This window comes from Denticeps clupeoides, chromosome 15 (assembly GCF_900700375.1).
Source record: "Denticeps clupeoides chromosome 15, fDenClu1.1, whole genome shotgun sequence".
Taxonomy (NCBI): Eukaryota; Metazoa; Chordata; class Actinopteri; order Clupeiformes; family Denticipitidae; genus Denticeps; species Denticeps clupeoides.
In genome coordinates, this window is record NC_041721.1 from 15,578,733 (window position 1) to 15,605,074 (window position 26,342).

A 26,342-nucleotide genomic window follows, 5' to 3' on the forward strand; every position below is an offset into this window, starting at 1 on the left:
CGGTCAGTGTTGTGGTTTTGTTGTGTAAACTGTATAGTGTCTCTTTTTATGGTGTGTTGTTCCTCCTGTTGGTTGTTGTTGTTGTTATGTACAGCACTCTAGGTTTTGGTTGGTTTTTCACTTCCCACTGTAAATAAAAGTACTATACACACATACTTCGGCCTAGTATGTGTGTATACCTGCCTCACACATCCCTCTCACACTCACACCTACAGTCAATTCAGTATCTATCTATCTATCTATCTATCTATCTATCTATCTATCTATCTATCTATCTATCTATCTATCTATCTATCTATCTATCTATCTATCTATCTATCTATCTATCTATAATTAATTAGCCTCCAGGGGGGTTGCGCGTTTCGGTCATGTCCCCGTGTTTTGGGTGAACCCCTGTTGCGGGAGAGAGGATGGGGGGAGTGAAGGGACCGGATTGGACGCCTGTGTTGCCAAGTCCGATTATTCTAAGCGACTTCGGCGCTTGTTTACTCGCTAAATTGCTTGTAAACAGTGGCGGGCGGGCGCTGCATTTTCTTTTTCTTTTTTGGGAGGGTGTGTGTGTGTGTGTGTGTGTGTGTGTGTGTGTGTGTGAACGTTTTCAAAATGAAAACGGGAGCTGGTGGGACGACGCAATATTTCTGGACCACGTTTATACACCCAGACGCGGAATGGCCTAAATTGTTAAAGACCGACGCGGTTAAATCGATAATAACGGTGATAATAAAAGTGTCGGATGTCGATGCGCTTCTGAAAAGACGCCCCCCCCGCCCCGCTTTCTCGTCTCGCGAGATCTGGCAACGCCGCCCGTGGCTTGGTCGCGTGTGCTGTGGGCGCCGGAGGAGGCTGGGAGGGAAGAAGGGTCCGTTGTATCGAGGCCACCGTCGACGTCCGAACGCGGCGTCGTCTCTGCGGATCGTGGCACCGTAGCGGCTCCCTTCCTCTTCCTCCTCCTCCTCCTCCTCCTCCATCCTCTCCTCCCGCTGCGCGCGCGCGTGGATGGTGAGAGAGAGAGAGAGAGAGAGACGCCACGCAGTTCACCGCCGCCACGCCAGATAACGGAGCCCGGAGAACAGAGGGCGGACTGTGGGTGACGGGGCGGACGAGGGCGGAATGTAAATGTCCCCGCGTCGCCGCATAATGGGGACCCGCGCGAGGGAAACTTTGAAAGGCGACAGACAGGCTGGCATCGTGGCAAGATCTCGGTCTGCTCCGCTTCCCCCGCGTTGGTGACAACGCGCGCCGGGTGCGTCAGGGGACCTTCTTCTCTTTTATTTATTTTGAACCCCTCTCCTCACTTCTTAACTCCCTTGTCGCGAATTATGAATTATGACATGGGATAATAATGGGCTGTTCCCGGCCCTCGGCGTGATCGTGTCAAAACCTTCGAGGTGCGAGGCGGTGGGAGCGCGCGCGAGGCAACAGATGGGGCCGCGCGCGTGACCGGACCGCCTCGCGTTTCGAACCCGCGGCCGGAGCGGCGGGGCGGGGCGGAGCGTCCCGGCCGGAGCTGTTCGGAGCGGATGGGTGCTGACGCCGCTCGTCGCCGCGGATTGGAGCTCCGATTCCCAGGACAAACCTGCAGCACTTTCCAGGTAAGACGGAATTTGTCAACTATTCCTTAAAATAAAAAAAATTAAACCGCGATATGCATAAAACCATTAAAACATCCGTTCGTTCATTCGTCACGAGGAACTGCCCAGATGCACGGTTCAGTGGTGCATCAAGAGATCAGGATTTTGGAGAGGGGCAACTCCTGGCGGACACCCCGATTCCAGCCAGACCCCGAACAAGCGGGCTCAGCTTCTCAGGCAGCAACAGTTCCATGAGGCGTTTTTCACAACCTTCTCCAACTAGAGTCAATTCAATCAAGGAAAATGTAATATACGCCTAATTAGCAGTAATTCATTACAGGCAATTACTGCCTGTAAATAAACGGCCTGCATGTTCCAATGTTGGCAATAAGCGACTTGACTTTAATCGTGGTGCAATGTCTCGAGGACGATTCGGTGGTTGATCAAGATATTACTATTCTCAGTAATAGCAATCCTTCCCCTCCAGGAGGAATATTCCACCCGGATCTTGAACAAGTGGGGTTAGCTTCTCCTCTTCTGTGCTTTGATTGGATACTGATGTGGAACTAGATAAGTAACAGACTGTGTTACACTCTTTATAATAAAAAGATCCAATCCTATTCATTTTCTTTTTACCGATATATATATATACACACACACACACACACACACACACACATATATTTAGTTACCACACTTCACTGTTTAATTATTTGTTAATATTGCTTATTTACCAAGTGCAGTAAAATAGACATCGATCCCTTATTCTGATACAAAACCACCACTTTGCACTCATGATCTGCGGTCACCTGGGAAGGCGCGCCGCCGTTACAATTCTGCTGAAGTTAATGGCTTTTCATTGGCTCCCTGGCGGCCGGACCTTTACTCGTGTTTACAATAGAGCGGCCAAGTGGGGTGCAGGTCTGCTGTCGCTCCACTTCAACTTCATATGAAAACTGACATCAGGCGTTATGCCTGGTGACGGTAGCGAAAGGACGTAAAGTGGCAATAATGGGGATGCACTGCGTCGCTCTGCAAATAATTGCACTTGAGTAGCTGCATAATAATGTCGTAAAAAAAACGCCACTCAGACAAAAGGTAGGTAAAATATACGTCACATTGTGTCAGCTCATATTCATTTAATTGCAACTGAGATTCCATTCACTGGTCAGGAGACGGAAGCAGAAGCGAAGAAGTGTCGTGTCTAGAACATCAGGTGTATTCAGCACTGCAAAAATCACTGATTGTAAAACCAGAATAAAAATTACGCATGATATTACAGTGCCTTTAATACAATTAAATACACTGTAACATGATATATGGAACACTATATATCAAGTACAGAGAACCTAAGATAATATTTGGATAAATTTTAGGTTGTAGTTACCTTTAAGCATGGTGTGAAATGTACGAGACTGATAATCTTTGCTTGAGGTCTTCTGAAGGCCAGTAACAGACGCACACATGCACACACGCGCCGAGTTTTATTTCTTGCTCTTTAACCCACTTTAAAACCCTTAAATAGCACAGACAGCAGAGGCAATAAAATGAAGAAGCCTCTTGGTCTTGGGAGCTCTTCTCGGTGGGCTGGTTTCAGTCGCACCGGGTCATAATGTGAGTCACGGAATTAAGGTTACGATGCCACGAGCACTTCAACATATGACTCAGCCTTCTCAGTGCACCAGCGGTGGGGGGAAAAAAACAGAGAAACAGAAAAAAGAAAAAGCGAAATGTGTTAAGCGTGTTCCTTTTTCATTTTTATTAATAACATTTCAGAATTCCGTGGCATGTTTCCATTATGATGTCAGCTATGCTTACTTTATACTCCTAGGAGAATTCCATCCCGGGAAATGTAGCAAGGACATTAACGTACGTCTTGTTACCAGCCCCCCCCCCCGCCTTGTCTGTCTTCTGTGCAGTATTTTGTGGTATTTATGTCATGTCATTTACATGACCGCGCATTAGTATGCATCTCACTGGCCGCAATCTCGGTCTCCCGGCTCGTCACATGACACATGATAAAGAAGTAATCTCCTAACATAATGGTACCTCGCAACAATTTATGGATCCTCTTCTTTTTTTTTTTTTTTTTGCCCGAGATTGCATGAAATGGGTTGTTTGCTTGTGCCGTGAAGCGCTGCGACTCCAAACAAAAGGCAAATTACGCATTCAGTCAGAGGCAGCGTGTCGCTTCCGAGTGTGTGCCGATCTCAGGCGTGTCGATTTGAAGTTCTCTTTAGGGATAATTCTTCTCGTCTGGCACCCCAGAGTTTGCTTCGATGATGAACTGCAGGTGTGTTGCATGGGAATTTCGTGATTGTCTTAAGTGAACTGAAAGTGAAGTGCTTGTCATTGTGATGAACTGCAGCATAAACAGTCCTCTGTTTTTACCATCACCCTTGGTGAGGAGTGGACAGACATGAGAGGGGAGCAGTGTGTGGCCATGGTACCTTGCCCAAGGGGACCTCAGTGGCATCTTGGCAGTTTGAACCCACAGCCCTTCAGTTATGAGCCCGCTTCCTCGCCCGCTAGGCCACCACTGCCATCAGTGGTTGGCCCAGCGGGTAAGGAAATGGACCCGTAATCAGAAGGTTGCCAGATTGAATCCACTGTGGTGCCACTGATCAAGGCACCGTCCCCACACACTGCTCCCCGGGCGCCTGTCATGGCTGCCCACTGCTCACCAAGGGTGATGGTTAAAAGCAGAGGACACATTTCATTATGTCACTGTGTGCTGTGCTGCAGTCTTTCACAATAACTTCACTTCACTTTTTGTGAATGAATCATGACAGTGTGAGCTGTCTGCCTTGAGAGTTTTTTGTGAATATATATCCTCAGAAAATCCAGAAAAGTACGACCATAAGCCTGGGTGACTGAAATGAAAATTGCATGACATAACCCTGTGCTTTGGCACGGCGCGCGTTGTCACGGCCCGGTTGCTGTGGATGTTGAGCTGCACGCCGCGTTGTTGACAGCCCCTTATGTTTTGATTGGCAGTTCAGCTCTAGAGCCAAAGCTGGCTGAGACTGTGGGGAATCTGGGAGGTGGCGGGAAGGGGGGGGGGGGGGGGGGGGGGGGGTCTCTCCATAGGAGATGGTGGCTGATTGACTGCCGCCTGTGAAGGGGTCACTCCCATGGCCCCCATGCACAACAGACCAGCTTAATCACTCAAAGACTCGCAGAGATGACAGACCAGACTAATCGCTGTGGAGAGCTCTGCTGAGAGGCCAGAGCAGAGCTCTGATGACGGACAAAAAGAGAAGATAAAGATATTCGTAATTGGGATCAGATCTAAATTGAATTGTGAATCGTGTTTGCGTTGGTCTTTTCCGGTATGCTACAGTTTTATTCCGTGGTGCGAAAACAAGAAATGGATTTTAGAGTGCTGGACCAAAGTAAAATGTGTTAATGATTAAATAAATAGGCTGCACTATTTATATAAAAAAAAAAATATATATATATATATATATATATATACACACACACACACACACACACACACACACAACCTGTCATATTACTAGTGCAGCCTCTTTTTTATGTGACCAGAACTCATTTCAAAGATGCCTTTGTTTGTCTTCGATCTCTTTTTCCTCGTGAGGTTGCGTGTGGACGTTTCGTGTCTGGCAGTTTGTTACATTTTCATTTCTGTTTGGCCCCCGTGGCTCTTTTGTTTTTGTTTGGGAAATATTATTATAGCCCAAATATAAGATGACCTCACTTTTTTTAAGGACTTATTAAAACTCTTGTTACAAAATATCATATTGGTTTCCATCTAACATTACGCCACTAAAATATTTTATATTCAGGCCTTTTTATATGTCATGCAATCGTACGTCCTTCTACGTATTTTAACATATATAGTTATAGTACTGAATTCAGTAGCACTCTGGCTGGTCTCAGCTAATTTTGGGGGTTTGTGAGGTTATTGGGCTCCAGGTTATAATGTGTTTTTTAGGCAAGCCATACAGCAGATGGCAAGAGGATCTAGGTTGATCTGCAAAATGTAATGAACCTGAAGTAATGTATCTGTTTTTTTCCCATGCCTGCATATTCTGATATTTGGATGGTGAGTGTTCACAATGGTCTGCTGCACGGATCTGTTACCATTTAAAACGTGGTGTTGGGAAATGATCTCCACAAGTCTAATCGCAAATGAGATTCATACAAATTAGAGGTTAAATGGGTGATATGCTTCCTGTTGAGGGCACAGGAGGAGAGCAAAGGAACATCTGAGATCTCCCCACTTATTCCCTGCTGTGTTCTTTAATGTGTGAGTTTTTATCATACGAGAAATGTGCTCCTCCTGAATTAGTTTTTCTTTCTTTTGATTCAATTATATTAACACATTAAAGGGACAGTGGGGTTAGGATGTCTAAAATCAGTATTGCATTTCCAAGGCAGCATGTAAATGCCTATGGGTAGGGATGTATATTGTGATTTAGCAAATATCCTGCTCGATGGTTCAGAGGTTCATAAAATGATCTGTTGCATAATTCAGATTCAGAGATGGTGGGCAGTTTTAATGCAGCACATCTTTTGGTCATCGCCAGTATTGGTGCTCTTATCGCTCTGTGCTGTAATGAAACTGTCATCATCTCTTTTTGCTATTTTACAATCACTAATTTTGGGTGCAAAGTTGCATAAAATAATCATTTCTGTCATTATTATCATGATTATGGATATCAGGTCGTCACTTGTAACATTGCATCCCCCACTTAATCATTTTCATGGCTTATCGCATAACAGATTTGGAAGCAATCATTTAAATTTTGAGGTCATCAATTTTCTTTGATCGTTGGGATTGGCCATAAAATTGACATTAGGAGTGACAGCTGCTTGTGCACAAAACTAGAGGCATTTTGGGGCAGATGACTTTGGCCATTACAGAGTGTCTGAGGTGTTTGGCTCTGAACATAAGGGAGGAAAGGTCCTGACTGTCCTCCCACTCTATTCGGTAATCTGTCTCTTTGAATCTGAACCCCTACATGTTTCTAAATTGCCCACGTTCATCATGTCTGACCCCAGGCTGTCTTCTATGCCTGAGAATAACCTCAACCTGAATATCTCCACCCCCACATGCCACATGTCTTGTTTAAGCTTGGTAAAGTAGTACAGTTGCCACATTACTATAGCTGAATTCTATGAATTAGTATATATGATGTTTGTATCAAATTGGTGCTAAGTGTAGGGATCCTCAGAATTATAGACAATTGACAAAACAAGAAAGAACCAATTGGTAGTTGTCTGTCATGAAGAACGTAAACTGACTACCCTTTTTGATGGCAATTGTCATCTTTAATTTAATTAATTAGGGTGGTGGTGGCCTAGTGGGTAACACACTGGCCAATGAACCAGAAGTCCCAGGTTCAAATCCCACTTACTACCATCGTGCCCCTGAGCAAGACACTTAACCCTGAATGTCTCCAGTGTGGGACTGTCCCCTGTAACTACTGATAAATGCCGTAAATGTAAATGTAAATGTTTTTTTATATATGGATGATTGTCAGTTCTCACGTCATTTGCCTGTAATGCATGTAAATCCTGAGGATGCCTTTGACCTTACACTTGCAAACAAGCTCCATGCTTAGTGCATAGTGCTGGTTTGTAAATAGTGTCCAAGAAATGCCACGATCACTCTACTTTACATCTACATTCTCACCTCAGATCAGTGTTTTCCTTTCTTGGAGAATTGCGACCTTATTTCCTTCCCTTTCTGTGCCTCTTTCCTTGCCAGGATAATTGCCTTCCTCTGTAACCCGTGTCTCTTCGTGATTATCTTGAAGCGATGCTACTGGGAGAGATATTAGGGGATAGCTTTCTACCTCGCTCCAGTCTCGCAACAGCAGGCTTGTACATGGGCTCACGCCAGAGCTGATGGGAGCAGACGTAGCCGAGCTCGCCACTCCAAAGGGTATTTACAAGGCTCCTCTGATTGCAGCCAACCACGGAGACCTTTGATTGGCTCGGTGGCGACAGGCTTAATGTGCTGTGCAAGATAGCCCTGCGCAACGCAGCCTAATTACACCGTATACACCTGGTCTGTTTACTCATCCGCCAGTCCAGCTGCTTTCTTGTTGTCTGATCACTGGTTGCTTTATGAAAATCCATCCATTTTACAGTTCTGAGACTGGTCTCAAGGCCAGACCAATTGCTTCATTCTGTCATGCAAAAAGGGGATTTGGGTGATGCAGGTGCAGGGAAACTCACGATTTATTAACAAAAGGAACCAAATCAAGCAAAACCAAGCAGAAACCAACTTTACAGGGACATCCAGGTCAACCAGATTGGCACATAGTGGAAACTCAGACCAGTCCAATATATGAGATATATGAATTCACAGAAGAAAGTACTGCACAAAGGGACCATATTATTTTGGATCATACATTGATTCGTATGACAAGTTAAAATCGTTTGGTGTATGTATTAATGAGTGTATCGATGGCTTCTCATGGCTTCCTACAAAGCAAGCAGTGACCCGAGAGTTATTGGAGGATATTTTATAGAAGCTTAAGAAATATGAAATAACTGTCCTAAACTTGTAATGTTGTATAGAAATTTGTGCACCCTTAAGGGGCTATAAAATATCTCCCCCTTAACAAACGACTGTACTATGCGTGCATACACAATATTCTTTGTCAGATTTAGGAGTATTTCAATGATCTTGTGGTTAGTTATCTTACTTTTCATGGTGCTTTCTCTCCAGATGCCTGGTGAATGTAGACTTTGTCCCAGCTGTCTCCTTCAAGGTGGTTCGACAGCCAGGCGCGGTCCTAGCCTGTTTGGTACCCTGGGCGAGCACTCCTCCACCTCTCTCCCGACCTGGTTATGAGGTCGCTCACTGGTTGCATTTGAATTGAGGCAAAATAACGAAACTGTTCTGTGACGATGTGCTGTTTTCCGATCGAGACCAAGACAAGACAGACACAGAGTGACTTACAATCAGTAGTTACGGGGACAGTTCCTGGAATGAGTTGACGTTGCACATCATAGAAGAAGACTCGCAAAATTGTACTATTATGCTAATTAAGTATGTCAAAATGCAGGTACAACACAGACTGTATTAAATATTGAGGAGTTTTCTTTTTTATTCAAAAAGGGAATATCCCCCTTTCTAACATGGACACTTGCTGGTCATTTTGGTTTACCATTAAATGTAGCCGATTTATCAGATTTTTTGCATTTGTTTACTGTGAAATTCTATTTTACTATATAGGGTTCAAACTGCAATATTTTCATTTTAATTAGGATGACCAGTCAGTTTTTTTTCTGTGGACATGTCCTCTTTTTGAGACCTCAAAATTGCATCCAGCTGGGATTTTAGACTTGTCCGACTTTTTGAACTTCTTAAACATTTGCCACATGGGCGTTTGGCAAATTCTTATTCACTTCCACTCATGCTAGTGAATCTGACCCCACCACTCGCACTATCTTATTTTATTCTGTGTAAGACTTAAGACAATTTTCTCTTTCATAGTGCCCAGTGTGAATGTACGGTTTTGTTTCAGTGGATATTGCTGGAGATTCATAAAAATTCACCCCAGCCATCGCTGCCAGCAATAAAATCCCCCTTGTCAAGTCGGAAATGCGAGCGAGCCGGATGGAATTGCTCCAGCCGCCTGTAAACAGCATCACTCATTGTTGTTTCCATGCGGCTCTTGTGGGATTGTTGTGGAAAATCTAAATATGTTTTATTTATTTTTAAGTGTTCAGAGATAATTATATTATTTTTTTAAAAACAGAATTAATTTATTATTTAGTGGTTTGTTTTTCATTTTTTTTTACAGCTCAATTGGCAGATTGGCAATGGCAGAATGTCAATTTTGAGATTTAAAGTCTGGAATTGGGCACTTTTTTCTTTTGTGTAAATATTTAATGTCCTTTTTTTTTAATCCTTCTTTACATCCTCTTTGACATCTTCTTTCAGAGTAACAGCAAATTTGATATGATCAGTCTGGATTGTCACACTTAACTCACACTTTAATGTGTGGAGAGCACATGCACTTAAATTAACGAATTAAGCAAAATAATATATAAGGACAAGCAGCCAACGTTGGTTAAGAACCTAGTCCCACCTGACATCACCGTCGTATATTCAATGATTTGCTAGAACAAAACTGAGCACAAATTTTCCTCTTATTTGACGCATTGTTTACAGATGATGAATATTTAACTTGATGGCAGATTAGCATTAGCTATGCTAACAAGTATACACTTTTAGATTCTCATTTAAATTACATTTATTTACATTTACACATTAAATGTAAGTTTAATAGGCCACCACCAAAGGGTAAGGAAGCCCCATAATCAGCCCCGTAATCAGAAGGTTGCCGGTTCAATGGCCAAGGTGCCACTGAGGTGCCGCTGAGCAAAAGTACCGTCCCCACACACTGCTGTCATGGATGCCCACTGCTCACCAAGGGTGATGGTTAAAAGCAGAGGACACATTCCGTTGTGTCACCGTGTACTGTGCTGCAGTGTTTCACAATGACAATTGCTTTACTTTCACTTTGAGTGAAATACAGAACAGAATATGAATAGAATAGAGAACTGCAATAATTTATCTTCTGGTTTCTGATCACATCTCTATGTTACGTTGCTTTAGTTAACCTCTTCATCTTCTTCTGTCCTTTGGGCCCCATCTCACTTATGTGATAATGTATTTATTGCAGTGCATTAGCATGATTTACATTTAAGTTAATTTTTCATATTTTTATGCTTTAAAGAATACTGTTAAATCACAGAGTAATGCATGAACGAACAAAAATAAAAATCAGGAAGAATACTGAACTTGACGAAAAAGGTGGCAGCCACTAGTGGCAGGGGGGTCATTACAGCAAGACATAATGTGACCGGGGTTAATGTGAAGTGCTTAAGATATGAAGATGTATCAATATACTAATTTTCGGTTTCATTTAAAGACATTTCATCCTCAAGGCAATATCATCATTAATTGAACAAAAAAGGTTTTATCTTAATAAGGAGAATATGATTACACTCTGTAGTTGTCACAGCTGGGAAGCGCAAGGTGAAAGTGATTCGTTGTCACACAGCACAGCAACCAGTGCACCCAGTGAAATGTGTCCTCTGCATTTAACTCATCCCATGACAGGCACCCGGGGAGGACGGTGCTTTGCTCAAACATCTGATTACGGGGCTGCTTCCTTACCTGTTATGCCTCCACTGCCACTGGTGGTGGTGACAAATAGAAATGATCAGGCAGTAGGACCTTTGCAATAGCTCAATAGATGCAACACAATGTCTATTTTCAGCATTTCCAGTGCTCCATGTGACAATAGCAGCACTTATTTATTTTGTATGCATTTATGAAATCAATACGTTTCTACAGACATTAGCAACCATAAGTTTACAAGCAAGTTCTAGCCAATTCACTCAATCCAGCAGAGATCTTCATTCCAAATGTGCACCGGAGATGGCGTTTGTAAGGTTTAAAAAGGTGATGGGAGATGCAGAAGCCTTGCTGGCTGGCCTCAGTTAACCCAGTCAGGCACCTGGTGGTCTGCACTGACACAAGCGCTTAAATTAAAAGGAAAACGAACGTCTCAGCGCCCTCGTGGTGCCTCGTGGCCTCTCACTAGTTGGATTTCCCTATGATTTGCTTTGACTGACATGGACTGCTGGGCATGAATGTAATTTCATAGTAAAGGAGATGAAACAAAGCCCTTACTGAGATTACGGCTCGCCGGGGGTCAGACGGCTAATTAAACAAATGCCGTTGTAATGTGAAAGAGGATTGAATGTTATCCCTTTTAAAAAGACCATGGTCAAGACAGACAAGGTCAGCAGTCATAGTCAAATCCCACGTGCTTTTGGAACATGTGGCCTCCAGCATGGAAAGTGATACTATTTCTTGCCATTGTTGTCCTTTTTCACACTTTTGTTATAGTGTGAAAATTCACTTTATTTTTTTCATTTTTTTCCTTTCCAGTTTGTGCCATGCACCCCCCTGGCAAGCAGTTGCCACCTACATAGAGGTTTCCCCACCTCCTGATTCAGCCCTCTTTGACACAGAGGATGCTGGGAATGTGTCGTGGGCGCAGGAAGTTCCTGGCCTTCTCCTTCGCCCTGCTCTTCATACCAGCGCTCACCTGGCTTTACCTGTCAGTCGGCAGCTTCCAAGGTAATCCTCCTACCTTTTATTCCCAGTGACCTCTGTATCTCTCTATTGCACTACGTCTGTAGAAAAAAAATGTTTTATCACACTTACACAGGTCCATTTCTGTGCGCCGTTTATTAAAATAGGAGACACTAAATTTGGGATTTAGGAGATGCTTCAGCCGTACCATTATCTCCAAACTCCTGATTCCTGGAATATTTCTCCAGGTGCTCCTCTGTGATAGTGTAGACATGACTGACTGCAGCCGCTTCGGATTTAATTACCTTCTAACCAAAATTTACAGCAGGAGTTTTTTTAGTGACATATACATGTCTTGAAGTTGAAGATTTATTGACTTTCAGTTTAACTCTATTAATTTACGGTTCAAATGGCCTGGAAAATTTGCTTTTGAACGGCGTCCAAATCTCAACACGTGAAGTGGATGTAAAGCAATTTTTTAAGTCAGTGGTCCCAATATTTTTATACAGCATGAAGAACATGCCAGAAGTTTTTGACATTTTTTTATAATTTGTTTTATTGGGTTATAGTTTCTTCTTGTGTTAAAAGATAATAATGATAATCAAACACACACATTCACAAATGCATACATTATATACTAAATATGCAGCTGAGATTTAGTCATTGGATTTTTATTTATTTATTTAATCAGTTTGTGATTATTAGTGCAAGAAAAATGGAGCACTCCCAAGCCTAGAAAGGAGTTTTGGAGTTTGCTGCCCAAAGTTTCTCAATAAAAGCCAATAAAAGTGTTTATTGTGTTCAGTACAAATTGAGCAAACACTTATTTTAATTAAGGAATAACCTTTATGGGTTCATATTCATTTGGAATTTCTGTGGCCATGTGAAAAGGAGGAAAAAGTGTCAGGTGAACCGCAGTGCAGAGTATTGATTTAGCGCCTGCAGTGGGTGTGTTGTGAACAAATATTGTGTTGCTGGTTAGGCTCCTGCTGTCACACAGACATGCAGATACACAAACTGCTAATTGTTGCATCATGATAATATGTACTAGATCTTAAAATCTCAGATATGTTTAGTTTCTTAGCAAAACTAAACTTTTTTATAGTATAATTAATTTTGCATTTTACTATTATTAAAACTTTGGGCAATGTGACTTGCATCCTGACAGAGATGTTACAATGCAACATGATTTGCAATAACATTCAACATTCACTGTATACAGGGTATAATTACAAATTCAATAATATTACAATGTGTAATAATACATTAGAATGAAGTTGAAATATTTACTAGCAGAGGTGTATCCTGGGTACCAATTTAACAGGCTCATCCCTTCATCAGCCACTTGATGCCGGTATTATATACAATATGATGTAATAATACATACCAGTATTGAGACATATGCATGCATTCACAGTACTGTTAAAATATTTAAGGTAATTTAGAAATGGCCTTGTTTTTCATGACAAAAGCAAATCAGAAACACTTTTTAATAAGATAAATTACAAAATGAATAAGAAATTGTCTTTAAAATAATGAACCCACATTTTCTGATGCACCAGATACTCAACAAATCTGATTTTGGGCCGTTTTTTGTTTGCTTGTTAGTGCAACTACAAAAGTTTCTTTCCCCAATAATCAATTAAATTTGTATTAGTTTGTATTAGTGAACACATAATTCCACTGGAATTTAAGACTAATGTTGCTAATAATGAGGCCCTCTACATTTATGCAGATATTCTATTTATTAATTTAATTTATGGCATTTATCAGACACCCTTATCCAGAGCAACTTACAATGAGTAGTTAAGGGACAGTGCCCCCCTGGAGCAACTTAGGGTTAAGTGTCTTGCTCAGTGACACAATGGTAGTACATGGGATTTGAACCTGGGTCTTCTGGTTCATAGGCGAGTGTCTTACCCACTGGGCTACTACCACCACAACTTTCAGCTACAACGGTATTGGACAGTACTGGGCAGTATTTTTTATCAATACAACGTTATTTTAATGGACACAACAGTTGTTTTCTATCAAATAAAGTACATTTCTAAATGACACTAAACTATAAAATGTTAGAATATACGCATTAACAAGCCAAGAATTATATATAAACTCTCATTGTCCAGACACCCCACTAGTCATTTAAACTTATCTGAGGACTGTAATGATCAGTACTTGTGCTGCTTGCATTGAGGGCTATGATATTAAGTGCATCCTGGCACAAAGAGCAGGACCAGTGGTTTAATTGTTGAAGTGTATGATGAAAACACATCCTCGGTGTGGTGGAGTGAGCTGGGATGAGGATTAAGGCTGCACTTAAGGCTTGCCCTGTAACCTCACCTAGCTCTTTTCCACATTACAGTAATGGCAACGCGTTCCAAATCAATGTCCTTGGCACAGCTGGGCTTAAGTCAGAAACTGCTCTGATTGGCTGCCTGTGAGCTGAGGTGACTTTGGCCAGCTTCGTAAAACTTCTGTGATGGTTCCGTGGGGCAGGTGATGACAGTCCTGTACCCTCTGCTTGAGTCACGAAGAGGACAGGACGGCGGTGTGGCCACAGCCTGCACCTCGGTATGCGCCCTGACGGGCAAATCGGTTTATTTATGTATTTACTTTCCGCCTGTCCTGTCTCCCTGTCGGTTTATCCTCTGGCGGGGGGCCAGGAATACAGAGCAGTTTGCCCAGGCTTTTCCTGGGCTTTTTAATTCTGGCCCAGGACCAATATGAAATTGTGTTCAGTCTCCCCAGAGAGGCCTTCCTCGACACTAAAATAATATTGAAATAATGCGACGAATGATGCTCCTGAGTGGCCTTGCAGGCTGCCCTTGCTGAAAAAAAGGTGTGAATTAGCTGTGAAACTGTTATATAGTGAATATAGAATATACATTTTAAACTGTAGAAAACCCCACCAAGTATTAAGTTAAAAAGTTTAACTTTTAATTATGTTACAAATAGTGTTTTTCACAAAAAAAAAAAAAAGTGAGAAGGTTCACCAGTTATGGTCAGACATACAGCCAGAATCTGTAACTGTAAGCCATGTTACCTATTTTTGGTAATTAAATTGTGGATAGTTCGCCAGTAGCCTCACAGTTGAGTGTTAACACATTTTCAACAAGGCTTGGGCTTGGCAGACATTCAGTATTTTTTATGCATTATGCATGAAGTTCTTTGTCATGACTGCATGTTTTTACCAAGGTATCCTTTGTCTGATCAGATTACCAATGATCTAGATGTTTCATGCATCAATTATCCATAATGAAAAATCTATCAGACCCACCCTGGCGTAATCCAATTATTCTTTAAATCTAATCCTGCTAATGCCAGAATCAGACTGCACAATTTCAGAATCAGCGTCAGGCTCCAGTTTGAAGAATGAATAAGACCTGTAGTGCGACAATATAGAAAGACATGAATGATGATTGATCGGGGTCAAATTTATGACTAATTTCGTATTATAACCATCATAAAATCCTGGCACAAACTCATCAAATAATCTGTCAACTGATTTTCCCACATAAGAGGTGGACTCCTCATTTCAGAATGAACTACAATGAACTAACGAATGCTTATGTATCAGTGGGGACTGTGAGACTTTTCACTTTCCTGGGGATGTGAGTGGAACATGTAATGTCTCGAAAGCCCATAAATCTAATGAATTATGAATTTTGTCTGTGGGGCCCTCAGGGCGCCTCGCTTTTTGTGAGTCGGCTGAAAGTGCTCGGCTTGTCGGATGGTATTGTAAACAAAAGATGCTGAGTCAGGTCGGGTGTCCGTGGCGATAGGAGCTTCTCATTATTCATTCATGGCAGCGCCTCGTTAATATGCGGCCTGTTTTTGTGCCAGAAGAGAACTCAAGTTGGCCCGTTTCGCGATTAATTGGGTCGCCTGTGTTTATGTGGGTTTGTCACTAGGTATTCTACCCCCGAGCTGTGATCTGAGGGCTCTTAAACTTTTCAACCACACCACAGTGCCTATGAAAGGACTACTCGACTCCCAGGAGTCCATGTGGTTTGAGGGGCATTAAAAAATCCATCCCTCTTTCCGATTCAAGTGTAATTTTTTCACTGAATCCATGTTGCAGCTCTCATTATGGAAAGGCAGAATAGTCGATAGCAACAATTAAGACAGGTCAATCGAGTGTTAGTATTGCAACCACATTGCAAATGTAATGTTGCGTCGGAAAAGTGTGAGACTGGTGGAGTGAAGTCGCTGGAGTCTGTTAATCATGTAGGTGTGAGGATATTTTGAGGCTGCAGACGGTAAATGATGAATGTTCACTGATGCTGCGACTGGGCCGTGCGGCCGTCATAAAAGCTCTCGGGTTCCTGGAAGTGACAGAACAACTCGATTAAAGATGTACCACCACAGTCCAAATTCGATGTCCTCGTTTAATTATGCAAAGCGCACAAACAGCTTCCCGCCCCTTTCCCTGGATAGCTTGGGATGGCTCCTGAAGGAAGGGAGGCATATGTTTTAAAAGCAAACATCTTTAGGTATGGAGCTCTAAAGAGCCAAGAGTCCACTTTAACTGAGCCGGGGGTCACTGGGATCAGGATGAATATTCAAGAGGTGTTTATGCCTGACTACAACAATTTGTCTGCAAATTTGTCGAAAAATTGCATGCAAGGAATAGTATGGCCAGTCATTCCATCTCCTCTCTATACATAAATGAATTGAATAAGGGCAACTCACAATTCAAATTTATTAGAAATGTATTTGTATGTAGACCAGATGTGTGAACATTCACTGGTCTCTCAATTGGACTTCATTATCAAAGCATCGATTATCGATGCATCACATTATTATCCATCCCATACATTTTTCTACATTTCTTCACATTATGTTTCCAAATGTATCAGTCAGTATATTTTAATATGATGTATGTTATGTTATTAGGCCTCATACCTTCAGTGGTTGGCCTTGCGGGTAAGGAAACCCGTGATCGGAAGGTTGGCGGTTTTTTTATCCCAAACCAGCAAGGTGCCGCTGAGCAAAGCACCGTCCCCTCACGCTGCTCCCCGGGCGCCTTTCATGGCTGCCCACTGCTCACCAAGGACGATGGTTAAAAGCAGAGGACACATTTCACTGTGTCACCATGAGCTGTGCTGCAGTGTTTTACAATGACAATCACTTCAGTTTCACTTCACTTTTTAATCTTTTCACTTTGCCAAGGATCCTTTGGTTTCCTTCTGCTGTCCAAAGCCATGTAAACTATGTGAATTGGCGACTCTGAATTGTCCGTACATGTGAGCGTGTGGATGAATGGTGTGTGTCTGTACGCCCTGTGGTGGGTTTGCGGCCCGCCTTGTTAATGAAGTGAGTGACTGTATTTTTTGTAATGATAAAATAAAATAACCTGACACTCTTTGCTCTTGAGTACCCATAGATTCATAATGATAAGAAAGGTCAGTGAAGCTATTATAGTGCCATTATATGAGTGCTCTTCAGGAAGTGAACCAGCATGCAGTTCCCTTCGTATAAAAAACAGACAGGATAAGGGCATTTATGTAGGTGTGTGTGTGTGTGTGTGTGTGTGTGTGTGTGTGTACCTGCATGCATGTACTATGTTTTCATTTCTGAAACTAGCCCATCCAGATGCTCTGAATCTGAAAACCTGGCCACAAAGAAATGTTTGGCACAGTGACTCCCTATGGACTTGAATTCATGCGATTGTCCCTCTGCTTCTGTTAAGCCTGAAAAGTTGCTCATTGTGCTAATTAAAGCTGCAGAGGGGACAAAGTCCGTTGTCACTCAGAGCAGCGGGACTGCCGGCTCGTGCCACTATACTGCAGTGTGTAATTCTTCCTGTGAACAGAAGCCCCAGACACCTCCGAGGCGAGCCAGGGCCAAAATTAATAGCGCATATCAGAACAAACACTCGTTAATCTGAGTGGGGAGGGGTGAGACTGAGTGAAATGACCACATCTGTGGAAATGGTCCAGAATACACAGCACCAGTCGGAAGAGACAACACGGGGGCTTGGAATACAACAACATTTGTTTCTTAAATAGCCCATAATCCCATGCAGTATGTCTCAATTGACTTTGACAGGCCCTGCAGTTGACACCCCCCACACTTGACCCTTCTGCACACAAGGAAAAAACTCTAGTAGAGAGAAAAAAGACATTTTGGGAAGGAGTGATACAGAGAGGGACGCCCTTCCGGGGTAGAGTGAGCCTGCAGTTGGTGTCAGTGTAGGGTTGGTGACGATTGACCTACATTTATAGACCATCTTGATGGCATGATTGTGAGAAACCACCTGTATTCCATGGTAAAACTTTTTATCCCGATGAGAGTGGTAACTTCCAGAATGTCCACATCCAGAGGGTAGAGTGTCCAGGATTAAGTAATGAGTGTGACAGTGAGTTCATAGATCTTAACCCAACTCAACAGGGATATCTTAGTGTCTCCACCACCATCATCAGTGCATCAAATGAGACAATGGCGGACATGTTGGGGAGATTGGGTAGATCTGTGTGTTTGATATGGTAGTTATGGTCCCAAGATGATCTTGCTTATTATGACCAGTGAACATTATGAGGAAAGAGAATGAGGGAGAAAAGGAAGATGGATGGATGTGTCAGAACGGTGCACATCTTATGGACTGGAAAGAGTGGCATTAATCCTCAAGAATAAGGATGTGTGGCAGCTGTCACTCTCTATAATCAAACTTTATCTTCTGTTTATTTCTTTGAAACCTGAAGACATACTTGATGTTTCATTACCAGACACTCCATATGTGCTATGACAGTAACTTCAGCAACTGTAGTAAGCACATGGAATAAATACATGGAATGGATGTATGGATGAGTCTGACACATCAGATATGACATTAATTGTATGCCTGATCGTATGATAAAAAACCCCGAATTGATCGATACGGATGATTGTGCTTATCAGCGACCACACCAGCTAATGTGGCTCAAGAGTAACTGTGTGCACCCGATCAGTTTCTGAGCTTGGAGCTGGGACTATTTTCCTCAGGGAGTGTCTGAAACAGACCTGTGTCTCTGACCATAGATGGCTGCAGGAGATAAAGCGATGAGCGTTCTTAGCACATTCTGCTGAAATGCTGTTTGTTCTCTCTCAGGGTTCTTCCCCAGAAAACACATTGTTAATAATGGCAAAAGCTTCCTCTACGGGGGAAAAAACTGTAAGTAATAAATGTGTGTGGACCCGGTGGCTTCTCTGCCTCTCTAACTGAAGGAGAAAGGGCTTCTCCCTGAAGGAGGCTCGACTGTGTGTTTGTACTGAGACGAGCGATGAAGTTCCACCAGAGATCCATCTGTCTTCTCTCACTATGATCAATATCACAGCTCAACTCTTCTTTTCTGTTGGGCACGTGCGTCTTTTATTTCCATTCTAATTTGTGTGCATTTCTGTTCCATTAAGCCATTAACGATCTGCCGCGTGTACGGCCTCCGCTGTGCCATTTATGCGTTGCGTGTGCGTGCGCCCATCCCTCCTTTTGGCCGCTTCAGGAGTGTATATGAGACGCACCAAATTACCCCCAGTGTCTCGCTGCCTCGCAGCCCCGGCTGTTTGATGTACGGGGGGAAATTGCTGTCGTCTGGAATTAAAGCCCGCAGCTTGTGTGGAATGGCCTCTCAATGGCGCAGCAATTGATTGAATGGTGTCTGTCACATGAGGGCCTGGTGGCCCCCTGGCTTTGGCTGCTGCTGATTGAATATAATCAAACACCCCGTTAAAAAGGCTCGTCGGAGTGGTTCCGTTTGAAGACACTTATACTTTATACAAAAATAATCATGCGCTGTGAGTAACTACCAAATACTGGATTTCATGCGTCACAATTGTACACGGTGAAACGCAAAATGAGAAAATGAGCAATGCACCACGCGGAACCTGATGAATAGTGGAAAGGGAAGTAGAGAAACACGCCTTTTCAGTATTCATTGCCGTATAAGGAAGTACCACTAGATAGAGCTGTTTGGCTCTCCTGAAGCGAATATTCCATACAACATCAGACAGAAAGCCACCTTGATGAATAGGAAGTGGCCATTTTGGGTTCAGTTCAATTTTAATGCATCAGTCTATCAAAATTGTGTATCATTTCAAATAAATTTTTTGTGATCATGTTACATTTAAACATTGTATGTTTTTTGTCTCAGTGAGGCCCCTCCCACTGTCACCCCTCGATCCCCAGTCATCGCCCCTGGTCGGCGGAGCCGGCGAGCGAAAGGCTCTGGAGCTGCGCGTCCGGGAGGTGGAGGAGGAGAACCGAGCCTTGAGGAGGGAACTGAGTCAACCACCCCGCAGTCCATCCCGCCCTCACAACACATACAACCATGGCAACCACTCGCAGACCTACACCAATCCAGACACCACCAAGCACAGCGAGGCCCAGAGGAGTGTTGCCGGGGGCAATAACTCAGACTGCGTACAGCAGCCCGTGGTTGATAAGTGCGAGGTGGGAAAACTATTGCAGTCTATTCCTAAAAAATTCCTCCCTCCAGTACATCCATCCATCCCAGATATCCATTTCTTATCCATGTCAGGGTCACAGGGAAGCTGTTATCTCTTTTGCATTCAGGCCTTATCTAGGTCTACCTGTAGGTCTTAGGGTGTTCTAGGGTGTTTGAAAGATAGTTAATGGGACTGAGATCAGAAGTTGCATGTTTGTCCTTGAAAAAAGTCATAGTGGTTGTGATCATTAGTGTTCAAAGTTGATCTAAATGTCACGCTGGTTTGACATGGCAAGTAAGGAGATCTGGAGCGATGGCTGGACATGGCGAGGAAGAAGGATGCATACGTTTAATACATGGTGAACAGGACAGGGGAAACATCACGTAACGATGACCCGACGGTGAACGGACACGAACCGGGCAGCTTTATACAGGGAGACACAGGTAAAACATAATAGCACCGAATCCGGAGTAGCCCCAGCTGGACCGGATCCTGCCAATAAAACATCAGCGGGCCAAATTTAGGTAGAGCGTTGCTTAATTTGTCTCAAAGTGTAAAAGCTATTATGAGTGAGTTGCATCCACAGCTACAACCTGCATTCTCACTTCCTCACCTTTCAATAACCGCTTAATTCACACTTGGGTCACGGGTGCCAGAGCGTATTTCAGGTCATCAGGCACAAGGCACAGGACACACATTCATACATTACTGCCAATTCAGAGTCGCCAGGTCACCTAGCGATGGCGGCCCTGCGGTCAGCAGACACCAATAAGGTTCTCTTTCACCCAAAAACACAGACACACTGTGCTCTCCAGTGCCATATAGAAAATGGACAAGTATTCCTGCTAGCGCTTATTCGTTTATGTAGAATAAAGGGATTTCTTCCATTAGCGGCCATCAGTGACCACCAGCCCAAACCAGCTGAGATGTGTTTGTATGAATATCACATAGGCAACAATTCAAAGAAAATCGGATACAAATCCATGTACTAATAGCTATTTTTGATATTACAAATTGGCACCATCTACCCTCAGACTGAAATGGATGCCTGAGCACAGATAAAGAAACAATATAATGATGAAGAAAGGTATTGTTCCATACTCTCACAGTCTCACGGTGTTAGCTGCGGAGAGCTCACCTCTGCCAAAGCCAAGGTTATGTTTAAAATTGGATAGCCACAATCCACAAAGGAGGTTTAACAGCCCTCATCAAGCGCCAATTTCAGAGCCATTAATAGGGTTTAGTTTCATCATTAACCGAGTCATTTAGATCAGAGGATAACATTACATCAGAGACTGAACATCGCTGTAGACCAACGTCAAGTTGTCCTTAAAAGAATCACTTTTTGTGCTCAACACCATTTTTAGACCTAAGCACAGCACCCTCAGGATTTACAAAAACGGATAAAAAGAGAAAGAACTAACCACTCTTCTGCTTAGTGTGTTATTATTGCTGTCATCCAGAACACACTATTTAATGAGTTCAAATGGGAGGAGCCCGCACATACGCTACTTTCTCATTCTGGATGAATTATTTTAGTGACTTCTAGATGATTTATTTTGTGTGCTTAATTTTTATTTATACTCATAAATGTATGTACATTGTATGTCTTTGACTCTGTGCAGTTGTAGCATAAGCAATTTCCTTCGGGATTAATAAAGTTTTCTGATTCTGATTAAACCCGAGTCCTTCAAGTTCTTTTTTAACATTTTTAAAATTTGTTTAGGTAAATTCTGAGGCTGCACTTAGACCGGCGAACCAGCCTTGCACCTTGTGCATAGCAACGTTCATAGTTGACAAAATACATGGTGTTTATTATTTATTTATGTTATTACGGTCAATATTATTTGGTTACACAATGACGTTTTTTTTTTTCCCTTCTTATGTTCCTGGTAGACCATCCATGTGGCCATTGTGTGTGCGGGCTACAATGCCAGCAGAGATGTGGTGACCCTGGTGAAGTCGGTCCTTTTTCACAGGTATGTTCCTATTTAAAGTCTTTCATGTAAATTTAATGAACGAGAATTAAAAGGCAGGATGTTTCGTTACTGGATACATTCTGCTGTTTATTTTTACACTTTAAAAAAAATCTTTGCCTAGGCTTGCACACACACACACACACACACACACACACAGTATGTCCTCACACACACACAGTTGGGCCTTGCCTCACCGTTGTCCTTCCCTCATCACTCCCAATATGCTGATCGCACCACGCCACCTACTCTCCTGTTGCCAGGCAACAACACCCCAATGAACTCTTGTGTAAAAATGGCCCTCAGCTCTCATTCTTCTCCTATGTACTCATCCAGGTTGCGCTCCCAGGCTAACAGAAGTGGGTCATTTTAGCAATAGGCCCAGCACAGGGGATCTTTAAATTTGAGGCAATGCAGCTGGGATGAAAAATAAAAACTTCTGCTCGACTATGTTCTGAGAAAGAGAGGCAGTGATTACAAGACTGACCCTAACAAATTTTTCTCTGGACTATGACAATACTGTGATTTTCAGTAGAAAAGCTCCTTTTTTCTGTTTATTTACTGTATAGGTTTTGAGCATTTAAGGTCACTTTTCTAAAACCCAATGTCACCTTACAGAAAGAAAAACTAAAACAATTAAAACAACAAAACAATAAGCATAATTTAACAACAGTTATACTTTGTATCAAAGCAAGTATGTAAGTTTTGTGCAAGTGGTTAAATAAGGGAAGAAATTATAAACTGGTAAACAGGTCAACTGAATACTGAATAAAAATGATCTGAACTATAAACATGTGTTGACCTGGTGTTTCGAAAGGTAGCATCCGGATCGGTGCCAGTCTCATGTTTGGACATTATGTTGGGGGTTTATGAGGAAACCGGATAGGGCCATTCCTTTAAACTCTCTTAAAACCTGAAATCCTTCATAATAGCATCCTAAAACCATCAGCCGTGTAATTTGATATGGAACACTGTCAAACTGCATATCCTCCAGGCTGCAGCAGACAGCATTTCATGGGATTTGGTTGGGAAGTAGCACAGGTTTTCTAAATAAAAGGAGTTGAAACTTGGAAACTTTGAGTTGGAAGAGAAGTTTGCTGTGGCAGACATGAAATCTTTGGCATTTTTCAAGCAGAATTATTACATTTCCCATCCATGGGAACGTGTGTATGTGGAAACATTTAGGTAGAATTAATATGGTGCTTTAAAAGGTTTTGAAAAAAAAAGCAGTGATTGGTGCCAAAACAGTGATTGGTGCATCTTGCAAAAAATATGTCTGATAAAGCATCAGCCTACAAAAAATGTAATTGAAAAGTAAATGTAGTTTTCTAGTGTAGGTCAGAGACATTCTCAGGAAATTAGAGAAATACAAATGCCGGTGTCATGCATTGTCTTCTAGGTGACAGAAGTAATTGCACACTTCTTCTTCAAGATACAGGTAACTGTCAAGCATTTCATGAGGACGCCTAAACTTACACTTGCAAACAAGCTCCATGCTTAGCTCATTGAAATGCACTTAGCATCAGTTCTAAAACAGTGCCCTGTACGTTAAAGCCTGGTACAGTGCCCTGTACGTTAAAGCCTGGTGGTGATGGAAGGTTTGAATCGGCCATCCAGCCTGTTGTCATTGAGGTACCCCGCACACTTCTTCTCCCCGGCCAGCATTTCAGCAATAATAATCCCTGCTCCTGTTTCACGTTTGATTGTTCCTTGTGATTTCAGGGTGGTAGTAGCCTAGTGGGTAACACACTCGGCTGTGAACCAGAAGACCCAGGTTCAAATCCCACTTACTACCATTGTGTCGCTGAGCAAGACACTTAACCCTGAGTGTCTCCCGGGGGGGGACTGTCCCTGTAACTACTGATTGTAAATCGCTCTGGATAAGAGCGTCTGATAAATGCTGTAAATGTAAATGTTGTGATCCCAAAAGAATGACTCCTGTTGTGGAATGAAGCCGCCTCTTCACCATTCCCATTGTTATCATTTTTGCGGATTTGCTTATCTTCGCCCGAGGTCACAAGCACCAGTCAGAGAATGGAGCATTATGAATTCCAACTCTCACAGTAGAGGAACACCCCCCCGTATCGCCCAGGCCTTCTGTGGGTTGAATAGGCTCACCTTATTCGCTTGATTTGAATCTGATGACTATGAGCAATTTTTTCGAGCCCTCGGCAACGTGATGGAAATACCCACGACGGCATCAAACCTCCCACTCAGATTCGGACAGCATGGTGCCCATTTCCTGCTGCTTGCACGTCCGATGCATTTCTCAGGTGGGCGACCTTTCCATTGAACGTAGCGCTTCGCGCCCAGCCACTTCGCCCCGGGGGCCTGGTATAATGAGAGCGGGTCTATTAGGAGAGCACGCTTTATCGTGCGAGAAGCAGCCAGGATGGCAGCAGGGCATCTGTCTGTGGGCTGCTAAACCTTTTCTTGGCCATTGTGGCATGTGTTTGTGTTTCGTTTGCACGCTGTGCTCTCCGTCCAATCAGGTTAGTATCTTATTATGCTCAACTTGCCTCGTTCCTGACTGGGAGCGTCAGCCTTTTCTCAGTCAAATAGTGGCAGCTCACTGGAGTGCGTTACTTTGTACAGGGGTCCAATTCGAAATGCGGTTGGCACATCCTGCAACTTTATCAGCTTTTCATGAGGATTCTTTCAAAGAACAAACACTGCGGCGCTTTGTCAGCTTTGCATGCGCCCGTTGCTATGACAGCTGCGATCAAGGTTATTTCATACACCGTAATACCAGCCGGCAGTGGAGTGCTACAAGCCCGCTGCAATGAACACGCACACAGCTCATACCGACAGGGAAGTGCCATGTGCAGCTTCACCTGGAGATTTCATATGAATAACAAGGCAAGTGCCTGAAGCGATATGAGAATGCGGATTTTGGTTTCATTAGTCAGAAAACAAATAGAAAAGAAACACCTAATTGTGTAGGACTGGAGTGTCACATCAATGGTCAACTTCCTGTTGTAAGGTCAATAAGGTTAAAAAAGTTTAACCTTAACAATGCACAATGGTAAAATGGTAAAAACCATAAAAAACAAGTAAACTCGATCATATTAGATCTCTATTCAATTGATAAAAGTATATGCTTTCATTTTCAGAATGTTTTAAAACATAAGAATCATGAGGCAGTGGTGAGTTAGCAGGAAGGAATCAGAATGTTGCCGGTTCAAATCCTGAGCCGTAAAGGTGTCACTGAGGTGCCACCGGGGGCACCTGTCGTGGCTGCCCACTGCTCACCAAGGGTGATGGTAAAAAGCAGAGGACACATTTCGTTGTGTCACTGTGTGCTGTGCTTCACAATGGCAATCACTTCACTTTCACTAAATACAGAAATCCTATTAGAAAACTGATGACAGTAGAGTAGCTGTTCTGCAACCTTGATGCATGTGCACGTGGAACCATGGCAACTCAGTGGCAGAACACCAACATTCACAATCAAATTTATATCCTGACAATGCTGCCAGTTTCTGTGAAACCTTTTGATCTCTTACTCATTTGCTTCTCTGCCTTTTGGCTAAGATCAAGTGTAGTATCTGTTCTTATCAGTGTAATATCTCATATGGTGGCCTAGAGGTTAAGGAAGCGGCCCCGTAATGGCTGCAGACTGCTCACCAAGGGTGTTGGTTAAAGGCAGAGGACACATTTCGTAGTGTCACTGTGTGCTGTGCTGAAGTGTTTCTCAATCACTTCACTCTCACTGTGCACTTTTACCACAAAACGTTTACATATATGCAGTTCAATCACTGGAGAAAAGATATGCAATATTTTCTTGCTCTATTGTATTTTTTGTTTCTCAATATATATTTCTTTTGCACAATGCAGCTTTTGTGCCATCTTATGTGGTCTTACCTACTTTCTGTGTAAGAAGTGAAATGTTTGTTATATCTGTAAGTTTGTCTGGCGTGTATTTGTCTTTTAGGTCTGCACATTGAGCCTGGAAAATTTCTTTCTTTCATTAATGCATCCATTGTTGTACTGCTGTATGCTATGAATAACAATAACATTTGTGGTAGTCGCCTTGTGTGTAGCACACTAGCCAATAAACCAGAAGACCCAGGTTCAAATCCCATTTAGTGCCATTGTGTCCCTGAGCAAGACACTTAACCCTGAGTGTCTCCAGGGGGGACTGTCCCTGTACTCTGCATAAGGATGCTGTAAATGTAAATGTAAATCTAAGCTGACTTACTTGCTTGCTTTCTTACTGAAGTGGAGGATTAGCTTTTGACGTGACCTCCCTTGGTCTGAATGTAATGCGTCATG

General features: G+C 42.8%; 1 protein-coding gene and 1 pseudogene across 1 annotated transcript in view; both read left to right on the top strand.

The window, feature by feature from the left end:
• Positions 1-783: 783 nt before the first annotated feature.
• Positions 784-26,342, top strand: part of LOC114765112 (LARGE xylosyl- and glucuronyltransferase 1-like) — a 40,619-nt gene continuing 15,060 nt past the window's right edge. The window contains exons 1-4 of the mRNA XM_028955187.1: positions 784-1,592; positions 11,521-11,712; positions 19,797-20,095; positions 21,988-22,070. Of these exons, the coding sequence (XP_028811020.1) occupies positions 11,607-11,712; positions 19,797-20,095; positions 21,988-22,070 (488 nt within the window). The 5' untranslated portion in view covers positions 784-1,592; positions 11,521-11,606. The remainder of the gene's footprint in view (positions 1,593-11,520; positions 11,713-19,796; positions 20,096-21,987; positions 22,071-26,342) is intronic.
• LOC114765430 (uncharacterized) lies at positions 25,577-25,790 on the top strand (annotated as a pseudogene).